At 40.9% G+C, this 14,008-nt stretch overlaps 1 protein-coding gene across 1 annotated transcript in view; it reads left to right on the top strand.

The window, feature by feature from the left end:
• The window catches only part of LOC134348799 (mucin-13-like), a 91,865-nt gene extending 78,595 nt beyond the window's left edge, over window positions 1-13,270 (top strand). The window contains exons 16-19 of the mRNA XM_063052601.1: window positions 1,311-1,348; window positions 4,337-4,424; window positions 10,400-10,562; window positions 12,483-13,270. Of these exons, the coding sequence (XP_062908671.1) occupies window positions 1,311-1,348; window positions 4,337-4,424; window positions 10,400-10,562; window positions 12,483-12,575 (382 nt within the window). The 3' untranslated portion in view covers window positions 12,576-13,270. The remainder of the gene's footprint in view (window positions 1-1,310; window positions 1,349-4,336; window positions 4,425-10,399; window positions 10,563-12,482) is intronic.
• Window positions 13,271-14,008: the final 738 nt, after the last annotated feature.

Here is a 14,008-nt window from a genome sequence, read left to right as displayed (position 1 = left end):
TCTGTCTTCTCACATAAACCGACATTTCTGTGGAACTTGTTGCCACAGGTAGCTGTGGAGGCCAAGTCATTTAAGGCAGAGGTTGACAGGTTCTTGATCAGTCAGGACATGAGGGGATATGGGGAGATTCGGGAAATTGAGGCTGAGAGGAAAATGGATCAACCATGATGAAATGGAAGCGAAGACATGATAGACCAAATGATCTAATTCTGTTTCTTTATTTTATGGTCTGAGCCATGTATGGAAACAATGCTTCTAGACTGACCACAGAAACCTAAATAATTCATGAGTCAGATCAGGTTAAGCTTGAAAATTATTTAGGTTTTTTTTAAGCTACTGCAACCATCTCCTTGGTTTAATGCTCCTACAATAACATTTCTTGGCCAATCAATTACTGCTCATTCACACACATAGTAAACTATATAATCCAGTTACTATCTTAAGACTATTTATTCTTGTGGTTTATAAAATTCTCTCATTGTGATCTCACACATAACATTACTTTGAGGCATTGAATGAGTTGCCAATCTCCTTAATTTATTTGCTGGCATCACCAGAATGGCATATCTACTGGTATTGCACACAGATTTTTCACTTATGTCAGTCTTTTGTCCTGTTTCTGATGTGTGGGAAATACCAGTGATGCTCTTTATTGCCTGTGTTTAATTTCTCTGAGTATTTCATGGAATTTGCCAAGTTGCACCCATTCCTTCAATGATCACGTGCATGTTAGGTGGGAAATTCCAGAATGTTAGCCTGTGTTCCCTAGAAAAAGCTGACATATATCCAGAACCCAAGAGATGCTGCTAGATGCCGGAAATCCACAATAAAATACACAGAAAGTGTTGGAGGAACTCAGCAGGTCAGGCAGCACCTACAGAGAGCAATAAACAGTCAAATGTTTTGGTCTGAGACCCTTCATCACTCCTGATGAAGGATCTCAGCCTGAAACGTTGTCTCTTTATTCCTCTGCATTGGTGCTGCCGGACCCGGTGAGTTTCTCCAGTATTTTGTGTGATACTTGTCCATCTCGGGTGGTGTGTGATTTGGAGAAGAGCGTGGAGGTAATAATATTCATATTATATTATTAAAATTGTTACCCCCTCTGTGAATGAATTGCCTGCAGAGCATTACTGTCAACACCTGCTTGAAGTCCACAGGGTGGCAGATTCACATGGGAACATGTCTCTTTTAAACTTAAATCATTAATTGTTTTCAATGGCCAAAGATTAATTTGTTGCAAAAATTAATCAATTGAAGTATTATATTTTAATTACAATGTCAATTAATACTTTTTTTCTTAAATTTAGATGCCCTTTTGGTTACAATGGAATAAACTGTGAGGATGGTAAGAATTAAAATTAATAGTTTCAATGTTATGAATTTAAGAGGATTGTATTCTCTTACTAACAAATAGGGACAGTGCTTTCTCATTAAAGAAAAGGAATCAGGGATATAACTTGCAAAATTTATAGCTCAGGTGGTTGGGTTGAGTTGATCTCTGATCTTGGCAACCCATTTGGAAACATTTCAAATGGTGATGAAATTTTTGCAAATGGATTGCAAAGATTGGAGAACAACTCAACCAAACCAAAAGGAATATTCATTAAAGCAGTGAGTTATAGGGTTGTTCCATGAGAAATTTTCTGTATTGATGCACAATGCAGAGAATTCTGTTCTGTACCTAATTATTGGGATTTTGGGGATTTTAATGTTTCATAATAACAATTTTCAGATTAATCTTTCAAAAGTGGTTGACAGAGGAGAAAGAACAGCTTCAAAAAGATATAGTTTGTCTGGTCAGTCAGTAAGTTGATTTAATATCGAGATACAGGGGAAAGCCTGCCTTGCATTCCGTGCATACAGATCAATCCACTACAACAGTAGGTAAAACAATAAAATATAGATCAAAGTGTTTTTGCTGACATTGAGAGAAAGACTATTGTCAAGACATGATTCCACCAGGCCTTCCTATAGTCCATCAATGATATTCAGCCCACTCAGTGGTATCATCTGCAAACTTGTAGATGGAGTTAGGGCAGAATCTGGCCACCCAGTTGTGAATGTATAGAGAGAAGAGTAGGGGGCTTGTAAAGCACCAGTGTTGAGAATCATCATGGTGAAATTGCTGCTGTCCATCCTGACTGATTGCAGTCTGCTCGTGAAAGTCAAGGTTCCAGTTGCAAAAGGAAGTGTTGAATCCCAGGTCTAGTAGCAAATAAAGTTTAATCCGGGGAAGTAATACTTTTGGAGGAATGCAACAAGACAAAGACACTGAATGAGATGATATTGATATGTAGGGAGCTACAAAGGAATTTAAGACCAAAAGACCAAAAGATATAGGAGCAGAATTAGGCCATTTGATCCATTGAGCCTGCTCCACCATTTCATCATGGCTGAATAATTTTCTCTCTTGTGCCCAATCTCCTGCCTTCTCCCCATATCCCTTCATGCCCTGATTAATCAAGAATCTATCAACATCTGCCTTAAGAATACTCCATTACTTGACCTCCACAGTCGCCACAGAGTCACCACTCTCTTTCTAAAGAAATTTCTCCTCATATCTATTTTAAAAGGACGTCCCTCTACTCTGAGGCTGCATCCTCTGGTAATAGATACCCCCAGCAAAGGAAATATCGTCTCCACATCCACTTTATTGAGGTCTTTCAACATTCGATAGGTTTCAATGAAATCACAACCCTACCTGCCCCCCACATGCCCGAAGATCCTAAAAAGGAACATGAAAATTAGAAACAAAAATGTGAGGTTAAAAAGGCATAGAGCTGATTTTCTTTATTATAAATTATAAAAGCAGGGGTATTATTTTAGAATTATGAAAGGTGTACCTGATAGAGGTGTATAAGACGATGAGAGGCATTGATCATGTGGATAGTCAGAGGCTTTTTTCCCAGGGCTGAATTGGCTAGCATGAGAGGGCACAGTTTTAAGGTGCCTGGAACTAAGTACAGAGGAGATGTTAGGGTTAAGTTTTTTATGCAGAGAGTGGTGAGTGTGTGGAATGGGCTGCAGGCAGCGGCGGTGGAGACAGAAACAATAGGGTCTTTTAAGAGACTCCTGGATAGGTACGTGGAGCTTAGAAAAATTGAGGGCTATGGGTAAAGCCTAGGTAGTTCTAAGGTAAGGACATGTTCGGCACAGCTTTGTGGGTCAAAGGGCCTGTATTGTGCTGTAGGTTTTCTATGTTTCAATTCCTGATAAGCAACTGAGTGCCTAAAATTATAAAAGGCCTAAAAAGAGTAAATACGAAGGACTAGTAGTTGAGGAATCAAAAAGTAATTTAAAGCAATTAGCAGAAAGACTAGAAGGGAGATGAGGATTTTGTTTTCACCAGGAAAGTGGAAGCAGTTTGGAACATACTGCTTGTCAGGAAGGTAAAGGCAGAAATCTTCATTACTTCTAAAAAGAGTACTTTGATGGGTAATTGAGAGCATGACCTGCAAGATCACAGATTAGTGAGGGAAGTTTAGATTGGTGTGGAATGCTGTTTTTCAATATTTGAGGGGAAAAATGACTTTTGTAATTTCATTTTCTATGAAAGACAAAACTTACAATGCTGTCATCCAATGCTATGACAAAGTTAACACATATTGTCCACAGACATTAGCCTGTAATTTTCAAACTGAACTCTCTACTACTTGTCAAACAACAAGTTTTTTTTTGATAAAACAGAGAATATTGAAAATATTCAGCAGGTCAGACAGCATTGAGAGGGAGAATTAATGTTTCAGGTCCATGATCTTTCTTTGGAACTGATTAGGGATGTTTTTAGTTTATTTTCAATCACATAGTGGTTAGCACAATGCTTTACATTATAGGTGAGCTGGGTTCAATTCCTTCTGCTGCCTGTAAGGAGTTTGTACGTTTTCCCTGTGACCAAGGGGGTTTCCTCCAGGTGCTCTAGTTTCTTCCCACAGTCCAAAGATGTACTGGTTGGTAGAGTAATTGGTCACTGTAAATTGTCCCACGATTAGGCTAGGGTTAAGTCAGGGATTGCTGGGTGATGTGGCTTGAAGGGCCTATTCCAGGCTGTACCTCAATCAATCAATCAGTAAATAAATAAATACACAAATAAATGAAATGAATAATTTGCAGACAGATTATTTGTCACATGTCTTCGAACATCATGTCTTATAAGTATGTAGTAATTCTGGGAGAACCAGCTCAAATCCAATATGTCAAATTTCATGTTTTTGATTTTATAATTCAACATCTCTATAAAACAGGTTTTTACAATAATAAAGGGGTTCAAACTGAAATACTTTGTTAGTACTGCAGTTGATTTGACATTTACTTTGAAATCTCTATCTTTTTGCAGGATATCAAGCTGCTATTGTAGCGACAGGAGTTGTATGTGGAGTTGTGATTCTAATTCTGGCAATTGTGCTTATCACTCTTTGTGTGAGGTAATATTTACATGCTTTGATCTAAATATACTTCATTACTTGAAAAGAGAAGATTCTGTAAATGAATAATGCAAAAATTAGGAAAGTACATTGACCAATATTTGCAGAAAATTGTGACGCTTAGTGTAATTGCTTTTAAAATTGTTAGTATTAAAGGAGCAGTAAAATTAGGGTGAGTATTAACACTAATAAATGTCATGTTGGGTGAAGTCATGAATGAATGTTTTAAAACTCCACTTTTAGCAGATGGAAAAAGAAGCAGCTTATGAGTTACAGTACTTCCTCAAAGCAAAACCATGGTTTCCCCTATTGTCCTGACCTCCTCTTGAGTCAGGACCGACATGCCTGTCCATGGCGTCCTCTTGTGCCAAGATAAGGCTATCGTCAGGGTAGAGGAGCAATACCCTATATTCCATCTGGGTAGCCTCAAACATGAATATTGATTTCTTCTTCTGGTAAAAAGATTCCCCCTGCCCACAGTCTCCTCTTCCTCTATTCCCCACTTTGGCCTCTTATCTCTTCTCACCTGCCTATAACTTCCCCCTGGGTCACTTCCTTCTTCCCCATCTCCTATAACCCACTCTCCTCTCCTTTCAGATTCCATTCTCTCCGACCCTTTACCCACCTGGCTTCACCTGTCACCTTCTACCTATCCTCCTTCTCCCTCCCCCCTTTTATTCTGGTGTCTTCCCCCTTGCTTTCCCGTCCTGAAGAAGGATCTCGACCTAAAACATTGACAGTTTATTCATTTCCATAGATGCGCCTGACTTGCTGCGTTCCTCCAGCATTTTGTGTGTGTGTTGTTCTGGAATTCTAGCATCTGCAGACTTCCTTGTGTTTACCATAGTTTCCTTCCTAGGTAGAAATAGTATACTATAGAAAAATAAACAGAAATACTGGTAATGTTTGAATGTAAAGGGTATCTCAACAGGAGAGATCATACTAGTTTCCAGACAGCAGTCCACATAGAACCCTTTGCTAGCAACTTTGCAAAGGCCAAGTTGCTCCTGACTTCCGTGACAATGCATTGGAATGCAGAAAGTAGACATGAACTGCAGGTCTGACCTCCTCCTTGATCACTGAATTCGGTAGTGGCTGTGGCCAAGCCAATCATGGGTAAAGCCCTCCCCACCAGGAAGGACATCTACATGAAGTATTGTCACAAGAAAGCCCGTTCATCATCAGGAACCCCCCCACCAGCCAGGACATGTTCTCTTCGCACTGCTGCCATCAGGAAGAAGGCACCAGAAATAATTCTAATAAATAAATAAGCAATAAATATTGAGAACGTAAGATGAAGAGCCCTTGAAAGTGAGTCCATGGGTTGTGGGAACATTTCAATGATGGTGCAAGTGAAATTGAGTGAAGTTGTCCCCTTTGGTTCCAGAGCCTAATGGTTGAGGGGTAGTAACTGCCCCTGTTCCTGGTGATAAAAGTCCTTAGACTCTTGTACCTTTTTCCTGATGGCAACAGCAAGAAGAAAGCATGACCTGGGTGATGGTGGTTCTTTGATGATGGATACTGCTTTCCTGCAACTACGCTCCATGTAGATGTGCTCAGTGGTGGGGAGTGCTCTAGCTGTAATGGACTGGGCCATGGCAACTTCTTACAGACAAGGGCATTGGGGTTTCCATGCCAGGCTGTGATGCAACCAGACCATATACTCTCCACTACAGACCTATAAAAGTTTGTCAAAGTCTTAGATGACATACTGAGTCTTAACAAACTTCTAAGAAAGTTAGGCACTGCCATGCTTTCCATGGTGTTGTGTTGAATTAATTAGGCTATAGAAATGTCAACCCTTCTGTCTGAACATGACATATCCCTGCATCCTCTGCATATTCACGTGCCTGTCTAAAAGCCACTGTGTAAAGAAACCTGTCTCGCATATCTCCGTTGAACTTAACCCTTCTTTCATGAATTGCCTACCTTTCATATTAGACATTGCGACACTGGGAAATAGATACTGGCTGCATGCTCTATCTACTGTATGTCTCTCACAATGTTATAAACTTCTACCAATAATGGTAGGAGACTCAATAGTGAGGGCAATGTTTTATATCAACACACACAAAATGCAGGGGAATCTCACGTCAGGCAACATCTATGTAAGTGAAAAAGGAGTCAAATGTTTCAGGCTGAGATCCTTCTTCAGGACTGGAAAGGAAGGGGAAGATGTCAGAATAAAAAGATGGAGTGAGGGGAAGGAGGCTAGCTGGAAGGTGATCGGTGAAGACAGGTGGGTGGGAAAGGTAAATGGTGGGAGAGGAAGGAATCTGATAGGAGAGCAGAGTGGACCGTAGGAGGAGGGGAACCAGGGAAAGATGGTAGGTAGGTGAGAAGAGGTAATAGGCCAAAACTTCTTAGACATCATAGTGGATAAATTCCCAGTCGGATGACGTAAATTCTAAACTGATATGAAGGTAAGGGAGGAGATTTCTGGGTCCCTAACAAGAAATTTTTTAATCTTCACAGACCACAAGTGAGGTGCCAGGTGATGAGAACTCAGCAAATTTAATATGGCTATATCTTCAGTACAGTACAAGTTCTGGATTTCACATTATGGGAAGGGCATGACTGCACTGATGAAATCCAGAGGAGATTCACTAGGATGCTGCCCTAGATGGAACTTCTCTGTTATGAGAAGAGACTAGATAGGCAGGCTTTGTTTTTCTAGGAGTAGAGAGGACTGAGGGGGCATCTGACAGAGGCATAAAACATTATGAGAGGAATAAATAGATTTAAGATTCAAAGATTCAAAGTACATTTATTATCAAAGGATGTATACAATATACAACCCTGAGATTCACCTTCCCACAGACAGCCATGAAATAAAAAGACCATGGAACCTGTTCAAGGCAAAATATCGGACCCTACCCCACACGCAAAAAAAAACAAATCGCATGACTAGCAACAAAAAAAATGATCGAAAAAATACAGAATTTTTAAAAAACAAAATTAAAAGAGTCCAAGCATCTTCAGGTCTGCTCAGTATTCATTATCTGCAGGCCGCCCCGATTCAAAGTCACCCAAATTAGCAACAAAAAAAGGAGCAACCAGAAACAGATCATAACGTGAATTACAGAGTCCGATCCCCAAAGAGCATCGATTAAACCTTGCCCAGGACCCAGAATCTGGCACTGTCCTCCGATAGCATTAAGGGAGAGAGAGGCCATTCAATCACGGGGACCTTCCTTCGCGAGCAGTGACAGAGAGGGAGGGAGAGAGACCGTCACACTCACACCTTCCTCCGGCAGCTGCGAGTGAGAGGCTGGTAGACGGTGATAAACACCTGCTCGCCATCCGCACTCACCTTGATGATTTCAATCTTGCTCGGCACTTTAATTAACGAGAAATGGAGTTGATCATGGGCTCGTGTCCCGTCTCCAGGACTCTTGGCCTCGAGATGGCACATTTCGCTCAAAGCCTCAGTACACCCTCAGGGACAGCAAAGCACCAAATCACTCAATCAAATAGAATAGAATAGACAGAAGAAACCTCTCGCCTTGGCAGGGATGTATAAGGACAGCGGCCATAGCTTTAAGAAGAGCAGTAAAAAGCTAGAATGGAGCTGAGAATGAATTTTTCATTCAGGCAGTGATTGAAGTCTGAAACACTGCCTGTCAGGTGTTGGAGGCACAGGCTATCACAGCAATAAGAAACAAGGCATGATAGACCATGGACCAAGTGCTGGTAAAGGGATTGCACAGTTTATGCCACATCTGTACCTCTAACTTTATTTTTATATAATTCTTTCTTTATGACTGTTGAATTATTATTTGTTGCATGTAATGCCAACACGCACAGCACATTCCTAATACTGCCGTGTAAATGTTTATGGTGAATAAAGTTGCTCCCTGATTACATAGAACATAGAATAGTACAGCACAGTACAGGCCCTTCAGCCCACAATGTTGTGCCGACCCTCAAACCCTGCCTCCCATATAACCCCTCCACCTTAAATTCCTCCATATACCGGTCTAGTAGTCTCTTAAATTTCACTAGTGTATCTGCCTCCACCACTGACTCAGGCAGTGCATTCCACGCACCAACCACTCTCTGAGTAAAAAACCTTCCTCTAATATCCCCCTTGAACTTCCCACCCCTTACTTTAAAGCCATGTCCTCTTGTATTGAGCAGAAGTGCCCTGGGGAAGAGGCGCTGGCTATCCACTCTATCTATTCCTCTTATTATCTTGTACACCTCTATCATGTCTCCTCTCATCCTCCTTCTCTCCAAAGAGTAAAGCCCTAGCTCCCTTAATATCTGATCATAATGCATACTCTCTAAACTAGGCAGCATCCTGGTAAATCTCCTCTGTACCCTTTCCAATGCTTCCACATCCTTCCTATAGTGAGGCGACCAGAACTGGACACAGTACTCCAAGTGTGGCCTAACCAGAGTTTTATAGAGCTGCATCATTACATCGCGACTCTTAAACTCTGTCCCTCGACTTATGAAAGCTAACACCCCATAAGCTTTCTTAACTACCCTATCCACCTGTGAGGCAACTTACAGGGATCAGTGGATATGTATCCCGAGATCCCTCTGCTCCTCCACACTACCAAGTATCCTGCCATTTACTTTGTACTCTGCCTTGGAGTTTGTCCTTCCAAAGTGTACCACCTCACACTTCTCCGGGTTGAACTCCATCTGCCACTTCTTAGCCCACTTCTGCATTCTATCAATGTCTCTCTGCAATCTTCGACAATCCTCTACACTATCTACAACACCACCAACTTTTGTGTCGTCTGCAAACTTGCCAACCCACCCTTCTACCCCACATCCAGGTCGTTAATAAAAATCACAAAAAGTAGAGGTCCCAGAACAGATCCTTGTGGGACACCACTGGTCACAATCCTCCAATCTGAATGTACTCCCTCCACCACGACTCTCTGCCTTCTGCAGGCAAGCCATATAGATCACATCCACTGCACTACCCTCATCTATATGCCTGGTCACCTCCTCAAAGAACTCTATCAGGCTTGTTAGACACGATCTGCCCTTCATAAAGCCATGCTGACTGTCCCTGATCAGACCATGATTCTCTAAGTGCCCATAGATCCCATCTCTAAGAATCTTTTCCAACAGCTTTCCCACCACAGATGTAAGGCTCACTGGTCTATAATTACCCGGACTATCCCTACTACCTTTTTTGAACAAGGGGACAACATTCGCCTCCCTCCAATCCTCCAGTACCATTCCCGTGGACAACGAGGACATAAAGATCCTAGCTAGAGGCTCAGCAATCTCTTCTTTTGCCTCGTGGAGCAGCCTGGGGAATATTCCGTCAGGCCCTGGGGACTTATCTGTCCTAATGTATTTTAACAACTCCAACACCTCCTCTCCCTTAATATCAACATGCTCCAGAACATCAACCTCACTCATATTGTCCTCACCATCATCAAGTTCCCTCTCATTGGTGAATACCGAAGAGAAGTATTCATTGAGGACCTCTCTCACTTCCACAGCCTCCAGGCACATCTTCCCACCTTTATCTCTAATCGGTCCTACCTTCACTCCTGTCATCCTTTTTTCTTCACATAGTTGAAGAATGCCTTGGGGTTTTCCTTTACCCTACTCGCCAAGGCCTTCTCATGTTCCCTTCTTGCTCTTCTCAGCCCCTTCTTAAGCTCCTTTCTTTCTTCCCTATATTCCTCGATAGACCCATCTGATCTCTGCTTCCTAAACCTCATGTATGCTGCCTTCTTCCACCTGACTAGATTTTCCACCTGACTTGTCACCCATGGTTCCTTCACCCTACCATTCTTTATCTTCCTCACCAGGACATTGGTTGGTATAGATGAGTACTTGCTGTTCAGCATGACCACGGTGAGCTGTATGTTTCTATCTATGCCAGTAGAAAATATGAAAACAAAAGCTTATGAACTAAAACAGGCCATACATGGTCAACGTATTTGGAAATAATTTTCAAACCAACACTTTTTAATAACCTTGTGCTACCACTGTTGCAGACTAAAGCGAAGTGAACCTGATGAACAAGAACAACCAATATTGGGCTCCATGTCAAGAGGAAGTCTTGACAGATCTGAATTTCCAAGCAAGATTCCTAGAGTAAATCTGGGAGGACCTACAAACAGAGGATCATTAAATTATTTGCAAAGTGATCCTAATCAGGTAATGTTAGACACTTTCTTGTGCAAAGCCTAAAGATAATTTCTCTCATAAAACCACAAATAATACTTGCATCACACATAAAAGTTGCTGGTGAACGCAGCAGGCCAGGCAGCATCTCTAGGAAGAGGTGCAGTCGACGTTTCAGGCCGAGACCCTTCGTCAGGACTAACTGAAGGAAGAGTGAGTAAGGGATTTGAAAGTTGGAGGGGGAGGGGGAGATCCAAAATGATAGGAGAAGACAGGAGGGGGAGGGATAGAGCCAAGAGCTGGACAGGTAATAGGCAAAAGGGATACGAGAGGATCATGGGACAGGAGGTCCGGGAAGAAAGACAAGGAGGGGGGGACCCAGAGGATGGGCAAGGGGTATATTCAGAGGGACAGAGGGAGAAAAAGGAGAGTGATAGAAAGAATGTGTGTATAAAAATAAGTAACAGATGGGGTACGAGGGAGAGGTGGGGCATTAGCGGAAGTTAGAGAAGTCGATGTTCATGCCATCAGGTTGGAGGCTACCCAGACGGAATATAAGGTGTTGTTCCTCCAACCTGAGTGTGGCTTCATCTTTACAGTAGAGGAGGCCGTGGATAGACATGTCAGAATGGGAATGGGATGTGGAATTAAAATGTGTGGCCACTGGGAGATCCTGCTTTCTCTGGCGGACAGAGCATAGGTGTTCAGCAAAGCGGTCTCCCAGTCTGCGTCGGGTCTCGCCAATATATAAAAGGCCACATCAGGAGCACCGGATGCAGTATATCACCCCAGCCGACTCACAGGTGAAGTGTTGCCTCACCTGGAAGGACTGTTTGGGGCCCTGAATGGTGGTAAGGGAGGAAGTGTAAGGGCATGTGCAGCACTTGTTCCGCTTACAAGGATAAGTGCCAGGAGAGAGATCAGTTGGGAGGGATGGGTGGGACGAATGGACAAGGGAGTCGCGTAGGGAGCGATCCCTGCGGAATGCAGAGAGAGGGGGGTAGGGAAAGATGTGCTTAGTGGTGAGATCCCGTTGGAGGTGGCGGAAGTTACGGAGAATAATATGTTGGACCCGGAGGCTGGTGGGGTGGTAGGTGAGGACCAGGGGAACCCTATTCCTAGTAGGGTGGCGGGAGGATGGAGTGAGAGCAGATGTACATGAAATGGGGGAGATGCGTTTAAGAGCAGAGTTGATAGTGGAGGAAGGGAAGCCCCTTTCTTTAAAAAAGGAAGACATCTCCCTTGTCCTGAGAGCAGATGCGGTGGAGACGGAAGAATTGCGAGAAGGGGATGGCGTTTTTGCAATAATATTTGCATCATAACAATGTTATGTTTCCTAATTCACATCCATTATACCTAGGTTATATACTATGCATTCATGTTGAAGAATTTAATAAATTTTGTATATCTTCTGAAAAAATAACAACTACATTTATTTCATGTGCAATGTCATTATATGTGTGCTGCCAGTAATGAAACTTTAGTGCCAAAAATCAACTTGTTATTTTTAAATAAGCATTTATAATAAGTATGTTTAACAAAAATAAATGAACTGCTGCCATTGAATGAATTAATGAGGCAAAGTATTTCTTTAAAGAGTTGCCAGGACTTGAGAATACCAATACCATACAAGCAAGATCTAAAATTTTAAATTAAAATCGATAATAAATATGGAAAAGTATTTTCTTAATGTTCTTTCTCTGTTATTATTTTCTAGTTACTTTACACAGTTCATTTCAGAGAGTATTATTGACGTTTTAACATCTTAAGACAAATCTTGAGAAATTTTAGCAATACTGATTTATAGCTTATATAATCATAAAGTAGAATTAGAAATGAACAAATTAATGAAGCTGATTCATTGTTAATACCTTTGAGCACAATTAATATTTGCCCCAAATTGTTGCTTTAGAACTCATCACCTCTTTTACTCTGATTTGTCACTTCTTTTAGTATGACTATTCTCGTCCGTCACCGTGGAATGAGCTGAGTGAGCTCCATCAAAAGGACAGCAACCCAAACAGAAAGTACGTTTATCACAACTGATGACTCAAATGAAATGACTCAATAATCTGGAGAGATATTAGAAAACTGTAACTGATCAGTTAGCATCTGCAAATAAAAATGTAGATAGTATTTCATGATTTTTCCATCACTACTCTGTGAAATCTCTAATCACAATGTCACCTTCCTTAATTCACACAAATGTTAGCTGACCAGTATGTGAAAGATAAGTTTTCAGAAGGCACACTGATTGTAATGGTTTTATAATGAACTATAGACATTTTTGTACTTTAAGTCAATAACGAAATTAATATACTAATCATTTTCATTACCAATTTTTTAGTTCAATTTTAGCTTTGATTGTTTCCAACATATTAATGTTATTTATTTCATGAAAGATTATAATAGTTAGATGTGGGGGGAAATGTTGTTTTCTTTGACAGATTGGTTTGATGATTAAAACAGTTCAGACAATTTTACTGAACTGTTAGTTTCTAGCAGATGAAATTCCATGAAATTCTTAACTGCTGTTAAAATTCTACCTTTCTAAAGCTATTCTCACTTTAATTAATTTTCCAAGAGCGGTTGAAGAAAGGTTAGTGCAAAATGTCCAGGAACAGCATACTTTTCTCTGCTACAATAATATGTTGCTCATGAAACTCGTGTGTTTATAAATGATCATTTAAAAAATAAAATCACTACGGAAGATTATGGCATGGATATATGATTTTCAGAAGTATTTTCTCTTAACAGCAAAGTAAATAGCAAATACAGATAAAATAGTTCAATTGCAATCTGTGACAAAACTTTGTACTGTGTCAGCATGAATGAAATCAAATCATGATAGCCAAAAGATGTTCCTTATAATTGATATTTGTTACAAGAGATTGGCTACAAAATTTGACATTCTTGCACCCACATGGTTGTTGCCAAAGTCAAAATATCTGAGAGTGTTAACACATACAAAGCTAACAATTGTCAGTAGTATGTTCTGTTTAAACTCATTCCTCCAGGACGTGGTTCCTTCTGGAAAAAAATGTCCTTTCGCAATGTCTCAGTGAATGAGAGTGGTGCAGAGATAACAAGAGAAGCTGCTCGAAGAACAAGGAAGATAAGATCAGAAGACTCAGCAGTCTGTACCTGCCCAGCATATTTTAGCACATTTACCTACAATTAGCAGCAGAGTAGGCCACCTAGTCCTTTAATTAGAATCAGTATCACTTTATTGCCAGTATGTGAAACATGCCAGAATTGATTATGGTTTTAGTGCCAAGCATAAAACACAGGACAGTATCAAAACAGCAACAAACAATTTACAAGACAATAGTGCAAACAGCCATAAGCAATCAACAATTACAAAGGTCGCATGTGCAAATGGCAAAAATCAAACTTAAGTAAGTGCAAACATGTAAACAGCTTATTAACAGGACAAGGAAAGCAGGAAAGACTGTGGAATAGATGTTGTGCAGTGCCAG

Source organism: Mobula hypostoma, chromosome 6 (assembly GCF_963921235.1).
Source record: "Mobula hypostoma chromosome 6, sMobHyp1.1, whole genome shotgun sequence".
Lineage (NCBI taxonomy): Eukaryota > Metazoa > Chordata > Chondrichthyes > Myliobatiformes > Myliobatidae > Mobula > Mobula hypostoma.
The sequence above is the reverse complement of the archived record's forward strand: the minus strand, read 5'-3'. Positions and strand labels throughout refer to the sequence as shown.